Raw genomic sequence first — 16,916 nt, forward strand, 5'->3', positions numbered from 1 at the left:
AAAGAACCGAAGCGAAAACTATGATGAAAAACGGACTAAAACTGCAACAGAATCACAGACTCCCAGGCCTGAAATAGACTTTAAAGACTGTACAGCATGTGCGAGCCACGAGCCTGAACTCCGTTGGGTTTTGGCAGGGATTTGTTGGATTTAACCAAAACAAACAAACAGATGCAGGGAGCTCACGGTCTCATGACTCAGAGGGACGTTCAATTCCGTGGAATGCAATATACTGTGGACTTCCTGATTTTTGCTACTTTAAATTAAAAACAAAAACAAAAACAAGAAACAGGCCTCTAATAAAATGATACCCGAAGACTTAATGTAAACATACCTCCTTCTAAAAAAGTAAAAATAAAATAAAATAAAATAAAAATAAATAAATCTATCTCCTTCTGCTCCACTTTAAAGAGGCATTTAATAGCTATTTTGAAGGTGCTGTTTATGCTGTTCTTGTCAACAATTACACCAGCCACAGTACTTCGGATTATATATCATTACGCGTCAATCGTTTTTCTTCTATTGACTCTGCCGATACTAAAATGGGGCGCTCCCCACCAGCATATCTGGGTAACAGCTGTGTTCATAAATTCCACCCCATTTCAAATACACAACATAATCCCAAAGGAACTTGAATTAAATGAGGACAGAAAGTACAAACAGAAGCAAGACAAAACCCAGTACTATTTCCCTCTGGTAGGGCAGGGAGGATCAGAAGCGCTGCTCACACCAGGCTGCCAGCCTATCCCTGCCAGCCAAGGATTTAACAAACTCAGCCAGCTCAGAGAACAGTGTGGATTTTGCCTTAAAAAAAAAAAAAAAAAAAAAATCATGGTGAAGTGACTGGGCTTTTTACGAGAGGGTAAATGGAATAAAAGGAGATTTTCTTTAGATTCTCCTCTCCCCTTCCTACTGAAACCTCTCCTTTTTATACAGAGCACCAGGGTAGCTCTCTGGAAGCCAAAACAATTTCAATAAATGCATGTTGGACAGATCCTCCTGTAGTTCTGGGTTACACTTAATTTAACCCCAAAATAGCCTCTTTGGTGAAGCTAAGCAATGGGAGTTTTGGACGAGGTATATCTGGCATGTTTTCTCAAGCCCCCCAAAAGACAATCTTAGGCTTTTTAGTAAAAACTCTGATTTGTGAGATGGAGGCTAAGCGTGGAAGCTTGTGCTTCATCTATTTCCTGTAACGGAAACACAATGGGGTGAACGCTCTGTGTTACCTGGCCACCTGGCCACCGTTAGAGGTAAATTCGCATTTTCAGGGTGCCACTCCTCATTCCAGGAACAATGTGCCCTTTAACAGGTGACTTCTTCCAACGACTGTGGCATCACGATGCTCTGCAAGGGTTAACCGGCTCCCTCAAGGTGAGCCATCTCGCCCCAGGGCCTGTATTTTAAGAATGTTGAAATCTCATCTCCAAAATTTCTAAAGCCTCTACACGCAGGATAGAGGTCATGTGGATTTCTTGTTAAATTCCAACCTCAGAGCTCTAACTCTTCCTCTAAGCTCCTCGGAGGCAGAGTGACAGCCGGTTTCTTGAAGAAGCTTCTGACAGCCCTGTGTTGGGTTATTTCACTGAAGGGCTTATTTTAAAGTTCCCAGTCCTCTCCCACCCCAGCCCCCCCAGCCCCCATGCCTCACATTAGCATTTTAAGCCATGGGTTGTGGTGTTAAGGACACAGCTGTACACTGTGCATTCCACGAATGTCATCAAAGCGCAGCAGGCCAGCCGTGGAAGGGGGTAGAAGGGGCTGAGAATTCACAGTGTGGCTTTGCAGTGCTGTCTGGGGCAACACAGGTAAAGCTCTAATGAGCCTTAGTTTCCTTATCTAAGGGAATATGGAATCACGTTAACTTTAAGAAACTGTTTAAAATTCCAAATAAATATTCTGACAACATATGCTACTTGAAGGCGAAAACAAAGCCAGTTTATTTTGGTCCACACCCAACACAGGTGGAAAACGTAATACATACATTTTTAATGGGGTCATCTGTTGAATCTATTAACCAAAAAATGCTAGACCAATGACAAGGAATTAGCTTCAGAAGACAGCATTTAAAGAAGCTTTACTACAGAAGGGAATATATGTACCGACTATGAATATTGACTGTATTTCTTCATTTGGCTTTTAAAAATGACTTAAATATACCGTGAAACCCACAAACACGAGCTCATTTAAACGTACCCTTAAAAACGACAACGACAAAAAAAAAAATACTTACTCCTCCACTAGCCCCATGAACCAGAACACTTTCTCCGGCTTTCGCGCGGGCGCTGCAAAAGAAGGCAGGGTTCATCGCCTTACTTTGAAGCTAATGAAGCTCAGGTGTTTTGTCATTCTCGAGGAAACTCCTACCCCCCTGGTTCGGCCATCACGTCCCCAAACAGGAAATGCACTCTGCTTTACAGCCCAAAATACTCTCCAAGATTCACAGGGTCAAACGAGGGTTCTTGCAGAAGAAAACATTAAATTCACTTGTTCATTCAACAAATGTTTAACAGGAACCTACTGGGTGCCGGGCACCGTGAGGGCTGCTGGTGGCCCATCACGATGCTACCTTCCTTCTGGAAGGCTACAGTCTTTGGAGGGATGTGGGGTGAGAGAGCTCAAGCTAGAGGACCGGAGTCTCATGCATTCCCACAGAAAGGGTCTCAAAACAGGCTTATTGTCACCCCGTCTTTATTCTGTGACCCAGGGTGATGCCCAATGGAAACACAGAAGTTAGATGATGGAAGAAAACCTTTTTCCTTGGAACATGAGGCTGCGCAGCCTCTAAGCCCACATTTCAGAGAGCAGTGCTAAATCAGCAAGTGGTAAGAAATACGGTAAATCCTGTCACAGAGGTTTCCATGTCACACCAAGAAATGTCTAGATCCTCTGGAGAAACGACATCTTCTTTTGGCTTCTGGTTCATCCACTACTTATCCGTTGTACCGAAAATAAGGCACGTGCAGCAGGTGCAGCAGGATAGACGGGAGATGCCTTCTGAGTCCAGACGGACAAGTGCTAACGTCACAGGCCAGCAGGTGTTCTGTGATCCAGAGCTGACTCTCAGGGAGGATCTCTCACTCCCCAGAACAACAGGGGAGGCCACGCTGCACAGACATTATGTTCAGTCTGGGAGTAGGCACCCAATGTGACCCAGAGTCCTGCTCAAGGCGGAGCGCCGACAGCTGACAAATGGCAATTACGAGCAGTAAACGGAGCTCCTGCCTACATTCTTGCTTAGAGATAAGGGGACTGAGGGCAGGGAGTTAAATGGAGAGTCTGAAATGATAAACTAAGGTAACTATTACCAAAACTCTTTGGCGTTTTAAACAGTAAAATATAAATGTGAGGGAACAGGATTACTAACATCATTCTATGGGATTTGACCTACTTTCCCCAATGATGTTGCATTTAAAAATCTTACCAACGACCCCTCCAACGCAGAGTGCATTCTCCTAAACCACTGGGCCGGGGTGGGTGGGGCGTAAACAAGCGAGCTAACCTTCCCCAGGATCCCACTGCTATGATCCTTCTACTCTTGCACAGTCATCGTGACACTTCATTTTATGTGTCGACTTGGGCATGGGGCCAGATAGCTGGTTAAACATTATTCTGGATGAATCTGTGAAGGGCCTTATCCAATTGGCTGGAGGCCTTAAAAGAACCAAAACTGACTTTTGGAATAAGAATGGATTCAGCTAGATGACCTTTGAACTTGAACCGCAACTCTTTCCTGACCTACAACAGCCAGCTTCCCTCTCAGGCTTTAAACTCCCCAAGCCTCCACATCCAAGAACTCTCTCTCTCTCTCTCTCTGTGCGTCTATGTAAATAATACGTACATATGCACGCACACAGTCTGCTGTTCTGTTCCCCTGGGCGGCCCCAATTAATACAGCCACGTCCCCCAGGGGCTCGCGGCAGGGGCTCAAGCCTTGGCCTGGCCTTCCGCGCTGCTGTGGCTGAAGCCACTGAGGGTTTTCTCTCCCACCCCAAGGCCAGCCCTAATCTAAAAGATTTCAATACTCCCTGGGAAGGAAACCTTGAGCCCAATTCCTGAACTCTCCACTGTAGCCCCTCTCTCCCAAGGCTGAACCTGGTAACCAGCCCCGACCACCCTACTTGAGAAGTATCGGACCCTAATACCTCCTGCTATGGCAGTGATCTCCTGTCCCGATCCTGTAAGCCTACATTCTCTCAAAAACTCTCTTCAACCTCCCAGAGATTGCGGCCTCTGGATGACTCAGATTCTGCCCACGTGTTGCTCCTGGCTTTGTTGCATCACTAGCCAGGGGGACCCTGCGTAGGTGGCCCCAACTCCTCTCTCTTCCTCTCTTGTGTTCTCATTTCCTTCTAGTCCATTCTGCTGCTAATTCTCCAGCCCTGGATTAATGTTAAAAACTAACTTCCTTGATAATCTATCCAAATGGCTAAAAACTATAAAAAAGAAAAAAAACTAAAACTAAAAACTATAAAAAAGGAAAAAAAAAATCAAGTCACCATGCATCTTGGTGCCACTTCAGTTCTGATTCTCAGAAGATCACTTGGCCTCCTATTTAATTATGAAAAGTGAGGCGATCCCACGAGTTCCTCAGCAGTCCACCTCCCTACCCACAAACCCTTCCACGACTATACCACCTTTACCTCTCCTAGGGTTAGCAGATGAGCTGGCCCTTTGATACCAGAGGCCAATCTCTCCACACATGTCCTAAGTCCTTTCCATCCAGCCACCTGACACTCCACCATCTCTCCCAAACCTTCCATCGCTTCCTCTCTGCTGGATCTTTTCTCAGCCATAAACATGTTCAACTCCCGTCCAGCCTTCTGTCCCCACACTCTCAGGTACCCTTCTCCTCTCCCCTCCCTGACCACCTCCATTCCAGGGACCAAATTCTACCTCCTTGCTCAGCGGCTCAATCAAGCTTCTGTCCCACCACGCTACTGAAAGTGACCTGACTCAAGTCACCAATCACCTCTCAACGGCTAGGCCCGACTGTTTGTTTGTTTGTTTTTCCCAAACACACCACATTGCTGCATCTGACAGCTAGCTTCCTCTCTTGGTAGCAACACCAACTACCACCCCTAACACTACCCACACCGCCGGAGTACTGACTCCGCGCCGGACTCTGTACTAAGCTTCACAGGTATTACCTCCCTGAGTTCTCACCACACCCCTAGGAGGTAGGTGCTACTAGTATTCACGTTTTTCTAACCAGTAAACTGCAGCTGAGACAGGGAAGTAACTGGACCACAGTCGTACAGCTGGTAGAAGAGAGCAGGGTAAGCCGAGTCTTCCTGTCTTCAAAGACCATGAACTTAACAGGTGTTTAACAGACACCGTGACCTCTCGACTTCCTTGGCCTTGACATGTGGCCTCTTAGCACTCTGTGCCCACCCTGACTATACCCCTACATGCTGATGTTCTCTAGCGTTCTATCTTCACTCCACTGTCTTCACTCCCTGGAGACTTCCAGTCACTTCCATCTTGTCAACTCCCACCCACAGGCTGATAGCCCCGTGTTGACATCTTTAGCCTTCAGGCTTCAGATTCATTCACCCAACAGGTTGCTGGTCTTCTCTATCACGATGCCTATCTTGCTTTCCATGCCTAAACTGGACTAAGTTTCCCTGTGAAACTTCTTCCTTCTTCTCTTTGTCACAGTTAAACATAATCCAAACGAAAGAGCTAAAAGTATCCCTAAGTTCGTCTGCTCTCTCAGTCACCAAATAGACCTGATTTTACCCTCTAAGAGTTGTCTTTTCCCTTCCATCTTTTCTACCATGACCCTTGCTCTGGCCCCTGAGTATTTTGCCTAAAGGATACTCAAATAAGACCCTCCCATCTCTTTCTCCATTCCTGCCATCAAATCCATCCTTCACACAGCTGGTAGGTGATCTTAATGAAACACTCATATAACAGTATCACTCTTCTGAATAAAACATTTCACGACCCCTAATCCCTGAAGGAACAGTGCGCGAGCTCTATCATCTTGCTTTTTACAACCTGAAACCTACCTATTTCGTGTGACAGCTAACAGTTGTTCAAAGATTACTATACTCCAACCTAATTCTGTGCCACTCTTTGCCTTGAAATCTTCTATCCAACAAAACCAGATTGCTATAACTCTCCTTAAATATCATGATTTTTTTTCCCCTGACACCAGGATATTCCCATTGCCTAGAATTTCCTCTCCCCTCCAACGTATCCTTCCTTAAGATAACTCCCTGACTGAACTATAGATTCTCAGAGGGGCACCTGGCTGGCTCAGTTGGTGGAGCATGTGACTTTTGATTTTGGAGTTGTGAAGGAGCCCCATGTTGGGTGTAGAGATTACTTAAAAATAAAATGTTAAAAAAATATATATATATAGAGATGATAGATAGATAGATAGATAGATAGATAGATAGATAGATACAGATATATGGATTCTCAGATCCCAGCCGTGGTAGCTGACCAGTGGGTCTAAGGTAGGGCCCTACACTGTATTTCTAAATTGCAGCAATTAGTTTCTAGGGCTGGGTAATAAGATTTCTGAACCATGACTTTAAAATAATCCAAGCCTTACATCTTGGCAGGAAGCCCTATCCCATCACCACTGTTACATCCCTTATGATCCCATAAACCCCTATGCACATCCATACCACTGCACTTTCCACGTTATACATCAATATTATTACTCTTATGTCTCTCTTTTACTAGACTGTCAGCATCTTAAAGACAAAGACGGCGTTTTGCTCTTCTTTGTATCCCCAGTGATTAAAATAATTTCCCAAATTAGCACAGTTTCTACTCCATAAATGCTTAATGGTAACTAAATGGTAACCAAATATGAGAGATGGATACGTGGACGAGAGGTAGGAAGGCACGTAATACTGGCTGTGTACCCGACCGTGTGTGTCATTACCTGTGGAGCAGAGCTCGGTATGCAGTAAAATACGGGATGCCGATGGCAGCTCCTTGTTTCAAGTCCAGTTTCTCCGGCAGTATGTACACAGTGTGATCTGAAGCAAGGGCATACTCAGCATAGCCCCCAGAGATGGTGGCGGTAGTGAAAACTCTGTCACCTTTCTGGGGAAAGCAATAAATTAATAAATACACCAGGGATTAAAAAGGATGTCAAATGGGTATAATCCTTTTATAATGCAACTTTTATAACAACAAATAAGTATGTATTGTTTACTAGGTTGGAGGGTCTTATCGAAATAACTTCAGAATACTGAACATTTTTAAATGTTTTAGTAAGGGAAACCAAAAAGAAAACTTAAGGGAAATAGGGGGGAGAAAAAAGGAAAGAGAACCTCCAGAATGGTATAATGAGGAAACCATGGGGAGCTCACTGCACAAGACACTGTATCAGGTGTCTGACAAGTACTACCTAATTTGATCTTCTCCAGAGCCGATGAGATAAGTACTTTTCTTATCACCACTTTGGATTAATTCCACTATACACATGAGGAGATTGGGGGACAAAGAAGTTCAATAATTTGCTCAGATGAAGCAGTTAGTAAGCAGCAGTTAATACAATCATTTTTTTTCTCCGAAATACTAGGAAAAAGAAACAAGTAAGATGTAAGGTTTCCTCCAAACACCAAATACCTGTCCTAAGTCCTTTCCATAGGTGCTTCACCCCTGCATTTGTTCCCTCATTTTTTAAGCATACACCAAGAGCAGGAAACTATGCCCAGGTCCTGACAGCAAGATGAGCCAGGACAGGCCTCCTCCCTTGTTACGGTACAAGAAACACAGCAAACTCTCAGCAAACTCTGCTGGGCCCTTGCTATTGAAAAGGCAAGTGAAAGTGAAGGTGAGGTAAGGTGCTACACAAGCATTCACACCTGCCCAGTATGACCTGCACACTAGGGATGTCAGACCATCTACTACAAACACCTGCCCAAGCTCTTCAATAAATAAATAAATAAATAAAAAATAAACATTCCTTGGAATAAGCGAAACACTAAGGCAGTAACTCTCAGTCTACTTAAATTTGTCCTATAAAAAAAAGAAACAAAGAAAAAAGATTTAAAAGGCACCCAGCAGTCAAAGACAAGCATCACTGCTTACCAGTGCCACTTGCAAATGGTCAAATATGACCATGTTATGATTAGTCCTGTTTTTAGGGCTTAAAAAGATGTCGCACAGATTGTAATATAATTCAAACGTGTTCTAAGAATTCACTATGGAAAGCAGTACTTGGGAGTTCTGGGATAGATAATCAATAACAAAACATCTTCCGCCATCGAAAGAACCTTAAAGTCTAGGAAGAGAGAAAAGGATAGGAATAACTACAATGCAAGCAAACACGATGAACCCACAAAGGCAAGTGCCAAAAAGAGAAAGGAATTGTTTCTAAGTTGAAGGAATCAAAAATAGCTTCGTTGAGGTGCTAAAATTTAAGGAAGGTCTTGGAGAATCCAACAAGATTTTGAAAACTAGGACTGAGATGAGTTTTGATGAGTGAGGAACACTCAAAATAAGTAAAGGAACGGTGGCAGGAATAAATGCTGAGAAAGTGCTAGCATTTGTGCCCAATGAGTAAGTAGTCCAATGCATGGAAGGTAATCGTTACAGAGGTACAAAGAAAAGGAACCAAGGCCGGGGATCCCCTGGGTGGCTCAGCAGTTGAGCATCTGCCTTGGGCCCAGGGCATGATCCTGGAGACCCGGGATCAAGTCCCACATCAGGCTCCCTGCATGGAGCCTGCTTCTCCCTCTGCCTGTGTCTCTGCCTCTCTCTCTCTCTCTCTCTCTGTGTCTCTCATAAAGAAAATCTTAAAAAAAAAAAAAAAAAAAGGAACCAAGGCCAGAGGGTAAAAGTCCCCGCACCTATGTTCATAAATTTCATTTTAATTCTGCCAAGCAGAAGAACCAATGTGAGCAAAGCCAGAGAAGAGGAAGCAAGCATGGGGCGCGTGGGAAAGGACAGCTTTACCAACATACCGACCGAAAAGCGAGGAGGAATGGAGCCGAGAATGGAAGGATGGCGGGAAGAGCAGGAACAGAAGCACTCGGCGACCCTGACATCTACGGGGAACTAAGGCAGGCATTAGACTGTAGGACCACCACGACATTTTAGAAAACACCCCTTGTGGACCCAGCATAGATTCGGGGAGGAAGGAGGGCAGGTGTTAAGGATCCACTACAGACCTCCAGGTAAGGACCTCACGGAGTAACCTGCCCTGGGCACGGACCGAGGAGAGGGAAACCCATTCTAGCTAGGGAAAGTTGCAGGTGGGGGGACTGAAGCCACAGGAGTCCCAGGGACAGTCGCACCAGGGAGGAGCAGAACTGATGTGACAAGAGATGAGCTCGGTTTTAGACGCACTGAGTAAGAGGGGACCGGGGTTGGATGGGTGGCTCCAGGGCTCTCCCAGGACTTTCGCTGATGATGCCAACGGTGCACAGCAGCACGGTCCAGGAGGGTGGCCGCAGAAACGGGCCTACTCGGCCTCTGACGGGTCACTGGTGTGACTGGGGAACCGACTTTCTTTATTTTGCTTTAGGTTCACATGAATCTTAAATCGGCACGTGGTGAGCGGCTACCTTGCTGGATAGCATGGGTCCACGGCCTCGTAGAAAATTCGAGGTCAAAGGAGGGACGGAGAACCGGAGAACAGTGGGCAACACTAGAACCTGAGGAGCCTCCCAAGAAGAAGATGCTTGAGAAACAACACCCGGGAGGAAGTGGGGAAGAGGATGGGAGAAAATGATGTCATAGAAGCCGAAGGAAAAAAAAAATTAAGAAAAAGTAAGTGGCTGAAAGTGTCAAATGTCACCAAGAAGTCAAGAGAGATAATGACATAAAAGGGCCCATTAACTCCAGCAATAGAGGCCATTAGTGACATGAGCAAGCAGCGCTTCGGGGGGGCGCAGGGGGCAGAAGCCAGGCGCCTGCGAGCAGTGCGAAGCTGCAGGAATCGGCCTCCTGGGCAGAGGCCACGGTAATCTTCTCTGTCTCAGTCCAATTTTGGTAAATGTGCTGCCAAAGTTGAGCAGGTCAAGGAATTATGAGGAAAGATGCGAGAACATGAATATACTATCTATGTTTTAGATTTCTTTTGGCGTACAAAGAACAAAAGCCCCGATCAGAACACGTGCATGGACTCACGCCCCTCGATCTGAGTCCAGGCTCTAAAAATGTACAGTTGACCTTGCATTTTTTTCATCTTCTACTTATTATTCAAAAGAATCGGCCCTCCCTTTATCTTGTGAAACTAGATTAATTATAAAACTAGATAATTATAAACAAGGAATTTATAGAAGGAATGAAACATTATGTTGGCTTGTGTATTACTGAGGGTCAGGAAACAGTATAACTTCCTTATTTTATTTTCTTACATTTTTCTGCTACATCCAAAGGACCCCACTTGAATTTCCGTGAGGATGTGAAGATACAGAATTTACACAGTGCTTGTCCCCAGCAATGCAAATAGGGAAGACCTCTAGATAAAAGGCAATCTCTTTTTTGAATAGAGGAGTCCCCCAAGTGGCAGAAATTGTGTAATGGGGCCTTCCATCTTTTTTAAGTTTTTATTTAAATTCCAGTTAGTTAACACGCAGTGCAGTATCGGTTCCAGGTGTACAATGCAGTGATTCGACACTTCTATACAACACCCGGTGTGCATCCCAACGCGGGCACTCCTTCATCTGTAAGGGGGCCTTTTGAAGACTTACATACAGACACATTTTAAAGCTACGTTAAAATATTTTAAGGAAAATATTAAGGCAAAATAGAAACAACTCAAAACGGAATACCTTGAAAGTAGATACATTCTCTCCAATAGCTTCTATTATCCCAGCCACGTCTGAACCCGGCGTGTAGGGTAAGAGTGGTTTTCTTCTGTAAGTACCAGACCGAATATATGTTTCCACGGGGTTTACACCACATGCGTGGACTTTGATCAGAACCTGCAAGGCCAATGTGCTTTTAGTTCACACAGAACACTCAGGCGTTCATCCAGCGTTAGGCCAGGGCTGTACTGATGATGGGAACTGTAAACCCGGAGGGGAAACCCTCACCTTCAAGGGACTCACATCACAGTTTTGCAAACCAACACAGACATAAAAAAGGTAAGACACAAAGGCCTATGGGCTACATAAAACATATTTTGGGAAAACAGTAGTGGAAATACTTGAGAGGACGCGTGGCACAACCTCTCCGTGCTCATCAAACCCTCTTCCTCCCGGGTACGCAGGAAGAACAGAATTTCTTGGCGCCCGCAGTTATGAGCAGCCAAATGACTGAGTTTTGGGCAATGGGATGTGAACAAAAGTGATCAGAGCCACTCTCAGGGCTGTCCCATAAAGATGTCCTGGGCAATCCACCCTGTGCCTCCCTCCCTTTCATAGGAGTGACGTCAGAAGACAGGCATCGAAGGTGGCAGAGCCACATGATGGAGGAAGGCTGGGTTCAGAAATCACCCTGAGAAGTTACGGAATGAGACATACTTTGCTATTGCCGAACCCTTGAGATTTTGAGGTTACATCTACCATAGCTGCTAATTTTACCGTAATTAATACATAATGATTGCTTCTGTTGCAGGAGTAAGAGAAGGCCTTGCAAAGGGAGTGGTATTTGAGGTAGGCACTAAGAGTAGACGTTCTTTCAGAATGGGAGGAAAGGGTAGTTCAGGTAGAAGGAATAGCAGGTGCAAAGACAGAAGAAATAAAAGGGCCTCTTGGGGAAGCCAGATAATGCTGCTTGTTACAGCCCAGTCTACTGAGAAGCAGCAGTAAGAAATGAATCTCTCAAGCTAGGCTATGGCCAAATTGTAAAAACTCTCATAAGGTTCAAGGTTCGCTAAGGAAATGAGACTTGGGAGTCATGGAAGGCACAGTAATAAAAATACATAATCTTTAATGAGAAAGCATATTGTTAAAGTCACCGGGAATGATTAAACTCTTCATTTGAATTCTCTTAAATCATACGTGGAAGGGCATGTATGCAGAAGAGAACGATTTTCCTACTGTGCACAAAATAGAAATCATGAAAGTTTGTAATAGGATAACTTGTTCAAAACTACTTATGACCCCATGCAGAAAAATTCAATTACTGCACTGCACAGATGGTCCTCAACCTCGAAAATTTCCTTATAGCAAGATATTTTTTCCTTTTCATAGATCCACCTCACTGTTATAATTATGCTGTCTTTGTCAGAGCTTGCACGTATCATCAGTGTAAACTTTGTCCTAATTCAGTGTCTCTACGAATTACTGTGAGCCTGCTTCTTTTTTTGAACATTAACCTGATAATAATTATTGCCTGTTTTTATGTAATTATTTCCACCTGATGGTCTTTTGGAATTGGTACCGCAACATCCGACCGGAGTTTCAGCACTTCTGGTCCACCAAATTCAAAAACCCGAATCGCTCTCATCAACTTCCCTGCAGTCGCCATGGTGATCTAGACACCAAGAAAAAAAGAAAAAAAAAAAAAAAAAGATTGTACTGTCATATGGTATCTAGCCTATATCACTCTGTTTTGTTGGTTTTTTTTTTTTTTTCCCCCTGGAGGGGGCAGATCAAAACAATTTTTCAAACAACAATTTAAATCATGAGCTTACACAGATCTCATTTCATGTTTAAGGACCTTTCATCTTACGAATCCTTCAGCTACAAAGCAAAATACTTCGTATTGCTTCCTGTAGGGATTCGGTGCCTTCCACAAGAGAATCAAACATGCAAACAAAAACATCTGGCTAGACATAGCATGATACGGTATCTTAGGCTCCTTTTTTGTGTAAGCTGGTGCTGCCACAGAGCTTAGAAATTTTAGGAGATAATGTTAAGTTTTATTAACATTAGATAAATAGACCTTCTGTTGGGTTATGAAATATTTCAAATATATAGAGAAATATAAATATAAATGAACACATTTACCTGCTTCCCTGCTTTAACAAATCTTAACATTTTGAAAACCTAGAATATTACAGACATAACTGAAGCCTTCTGTACCCATCGCCAGACCCACTTCTGGCCCACCCTTTTAAGAGGTGGTTTTTACCATGAACCCAGTGCTCAACATCCCCAGGCATGATGTCGTATCACTACTCCAGGTATACACACAGGACGTCAACAACATGCCCTATGGTGTTGCATGTTCTCAACTTCATTTAGATTGGATCGTACTGTTCTTAATTCTGCAACACGCTTTTTCCTCTCTACATTAAATTTTTGAGATTGATCAATGGTGAAACACTTAGCTTTATGACGTTCGTTCATTTTAACAAAGGAGGAAACCATTAAGGACTAATGCTTTGGACACAATGTAAGGACACTGCTTTGTATGTGACCTTTTATAAATTATAAGGGTCATTTACAGCTAACCTTTTTGCCCTACCACTGTTATTATTTTTTCTATCACTGTTACTATTGACCTGAACACTTAGAAAAGGTAAAGAACATTTGAATATAAAAATAGCCAATTACGGAAACCTACCATACCTACAGGGATATAATGAAAGGGTTTTGACTCTATCTCCACTATTTTGCATGTGTGTTATCACGATTTCTTGAAACTAGCCACATCAAATATTTAGTTAGGCTCTGTCACCACTCAGAACATCACTGTTAACTTCTGGAATAATAATAATTATTATTTTAAATATCTTATGTATTCATGAGAGACAGAGAGAGAGAGAGAGAGAGGGAGAGAGGCAGAGACACAGGCAGAGGGAGAAGCAGGCTCCATGCAGGGAGCCCTACGTGGGACTCGATCCCAGGGTCTCCAGGATCAGGTCCCTGGGCGGAAGGCAGGCGCTAAACCGCTGAGCCACCGAGGTGTCCCAACTTCTGGAATAATTATATTCATCAAGCATGAGTTGGTGAAAGATGAAAAAGAGTTGCAGAAACTAGGACTTGAAAGAATTCAGACTTTTACTATACGGAAGCTCAACACAGGCTGCTCAGAACAGAGCTCGTGCCAACTATCAATGTCAATCCATGTACACGGGGTAATCGAAAGCATTTTGACCGTGTCACTAGTGGAAAGTTCTTGACAGAAGGAATCGAGAGTTGTATCATTTTAAAACCCTTTAATTTTAAGAGCTGCCGTGTAGTACCTAGCCCAGAGGAGCCCGCAAACTGTCCATCGCTAGAAGGCCGTCAGGCAATGCTGTGTTCTGAACGGCAGACCTCAAACACAAGGGGGCCGAAACAGGTGGAGACCTAAACCTAAGGTCGCCTAGAGCGGCGGGGCGGTCCCTGAGGGGGACACCCGTGCAGCGCGAGGACCCGAGGACCCGAGGAAGCAGCTCGCTCCGTGCCTACCAGCAGTCTCGCCACCGGCTTTCCATCTGGGTCTTCACTCGCGCTGGGTATTTCTCAAGACAAGAAAGTGCAAATACAAAGACAAAGAAACCCAAAACAAAAACAAAAGCAAAAAGCCCACCACCAAGAACAACAAAACAAGGTTGCCCAGCTCAGAGTTTTCCACTCTGGAAATAAGAACATGGCTTTTTTTTTTTTTTTTTTTTTTCCTTTTTGTCGTCAGCGAGCAGTTCTGGAGCAAGCACGGGTTTTGGAATCCGACAGCCTCAGCAGGAGTCCCAGCTCCATGAGTTACCAGGCCCATAGGGCCTCCCTGGGGGCGGGGGGGGGGGGGGGGGGGTGGGGTGGGGTGGGGGTGGGGGGGGGGGCTCGCTGAGCTTCTTCACCTGAAAATGGCTCGCACCCCGCACCCCAAAATGTCCCAGCCCCTCTCCCAGCTCCTGTTCACTGTGCTCTCATTCTTGCACACAGCTACACAAGATCTGTAGCTCCTGTTCCACTTCTCAACTATTTATTTCTTCCTACTATTTCTTTCTTTCATTTCTTGCATCTACCTTTTTACCAACAGACATGATTATTATCCCCAAAGAACTGCAGCAGTAGTAAAAGCAAAACTACCGTGAAATAGGATGTGTCAAAATTATCTAACACATACATTTCCCGCCCCCCACCCCTACATTTTGACATCTGCTAAGCTTCGAGAAAAGAACAAAGGAAGGAGGAAATTCTTCCTTAATACTGGATTTAGAAACCCTGCTGCCTTGCCTAGCAGTACCATCCTGTCCTACTGAGCTTGTAAGGCACACCCTTGACAGCGCTGCCTCCTACTTTGCTCTGTCCATATTATTTCCCATTGAGCCTTTGCCACTATGATCGATCAGGCTCCAATCTGCACAAACTGCCTTTGAAAACCCCCTCCACTACCCACAGGATCATTACCTGCTTCGTAATACATAAGGTGCTATGTCAAAGGGAATAATAAAAAGATTAAAATAATACAACACACTAATTATCATCCTTAAACCCCTAATACCCGGTTTCTTCTAAAAAGCACGTTTTTGGATTTTTATTTTTTAAAGATTTTACTTATTTATTCATGAGACGCACACAGAGAGGCAGAGCCACAGGCAGAGGGAGAAGTAGGCTCCCTGCAGGGGGAGCCTGATGCGGGACTCGATCCCAGGACCCCCCGGATCACGCCCTGAGCCGAAGGCAGACGCTCAACCGCTGAGCCACCCAGGTGCCCTAAAAAGCACACTTTTATCTCCACTAGCATAATTATTTTCACGACAGGTAGAAAAGCAACCATTTAATTGTATGTAGAAATGGAAATAAAATCACCATCCATTTTATGGATGAGAAAACATTCCAAGAGGTTAAGAGAATCACCGGGTCGCCCAGAAGCAGAACTAGAACCTAAGCCCTCTATCTTAAACGCTGGTGGGAGATTTTTTTTCCCCCTTAGTGTACAATCCTTTTCCTGTCACCCTTTGAAATGTTGGCATAGAGGACCCTTCGCTTCTTAAAAATATACTTTCTAATGATGATAGTGAGGCAGGCTGTGCTAGAAATACGAAATTCAACTAACCTGCAGGTAGGATCCCCTATTTTATGATTAAGGTCATCTGCTCAGAGTGTGAGATTTTTCACATGCCTCTAAGCTAGGAGGATCCACTAGTGATACCCAGGACATGATTCTATTCGGAAAACTAATCATTTCCTGATCTGTAAAATGGGGCCAGTACTGCCTAGTATAGGATTCTTGTGAAGATGAACTGCAACAGCACAGGGGGGAGCTTCACAGCAAGCCCAGCAGGCAATAAGCTCCATTATTCAGACTAAACCATTTGCATGTCAGCAGGCCCCTCACCTTGCAACTAGGGTTTTTAAATAGATTTTTTCTATTTGTCAGACCTGAACTTTAGATTAGAGGACCTGGTTTTTAAGTTTTGGTTGTACTTTTGCCCTATAAAAAGTTGCCAAGCATACTTTGGAAATCTGGGAAACACAGGACTTACAATTCCTCCTTAAACTGTGATTGTTTCTATGTTCTGTTTCAATCTGTCCGGTTTAACTAAAAACTAAGGGGATGAGGAAAATGTCAGAAATTGTACTTTAGCACAGAATGAAAAAAATCAAGTCACAAAGCCAGAGCAGGGCACTTAGGAGAGAAGAATGTAAGTAAAATTAAATAAGAATTTCTGGCAAGACATGAAAAAATAAGAACTTGGAAAGAGAATCATCGTTACCAAATGTGCTGCCGTTGACCAAGAATGCCTCACTGTTAACCTTTTTTGTTGTTTTTATTAGCCTTAAGCCAGAAATGCAAAACAACAGCAAAAAACAAAACTTAAAAGTAGTCTAAGAAAAGTGTGTTCCCGGCTGTGCGCCCTGGTGAGGTCACTTGTCTGGGGTGGATCTCGGGGCCCACCCGAGAGGGGGTGGCGGGTGGCGAGGAAGGGCTGGGCCGGTGGTTCTAAAGCCCTCCCGGGTCCTGGATGGACGGGGGGGGGGGGGGGGGGGGGGGGGGGGGGAAAGGGCTGGGCCTGCAGCGCCCCAGGAGCCCGGGGGGGCGGGGGGCGGGGCTGGGCGCTGAGCACGCTCGGGGCGCGGGGGCCGCAGTGGGGGCCGCAGAGGGACCCGCACAGTCCG

General features: G+C 44.6%; 1 protein-coding gene across 2 annotated transcripts in view; it reads right to left on the bottom strand.

The window, feature by feature from the left end:
• Positions 1 to 16,916, bottom strand: part of CRYZ (crystallin zeta) — a 43,318-nt gene that overhangs the window by 24,678 nt on the left and 1,724 nt on the right. For both annotated transcript variants that reach the window (XM_072834083.1, XM_072834082.1), the window contains exons 2-5: positions 12,283 to 12,399; positions 10,752 to 10,904; positions 6,905 to 7,068; positions 2,234 to 2,285 (exon numbers count right to left, since the gene is read on the bottom strand). In XM_072834083.1, coding sequence (XP_072690184.1) covers positions 2,234 to 2,285; positions 6,905 to 7,068; positions 10,752 to 10,904; positions 12,283 to 12,393 — 480 coding nt within the window. In that variant the 5' untranslated portion in view covers positions 12,394 to 12,399. The remainder of the gene's footprint in view (positions 1 to 2,233; positions 2,286 to 6,904; positions 7,069 to 10,751; positions 10,905 to 12,282; positions 12,400 to 16,916) is intronic.

This window comes from Canis lupus, chromosome 8 (genome assembly GCF_048164855.1).
Source record: "Canis lupus baileyi chromosome 8, mCanLup2.hap1, whole genome shotgun sequence".
In the NCBI taxonomy this organism is placed as follows: domain Eukaryota; kingdom Metazoa; phylum Chordata; class Mammalia; order Carnivora; family Canidae; genus Canis; species Canis lupus.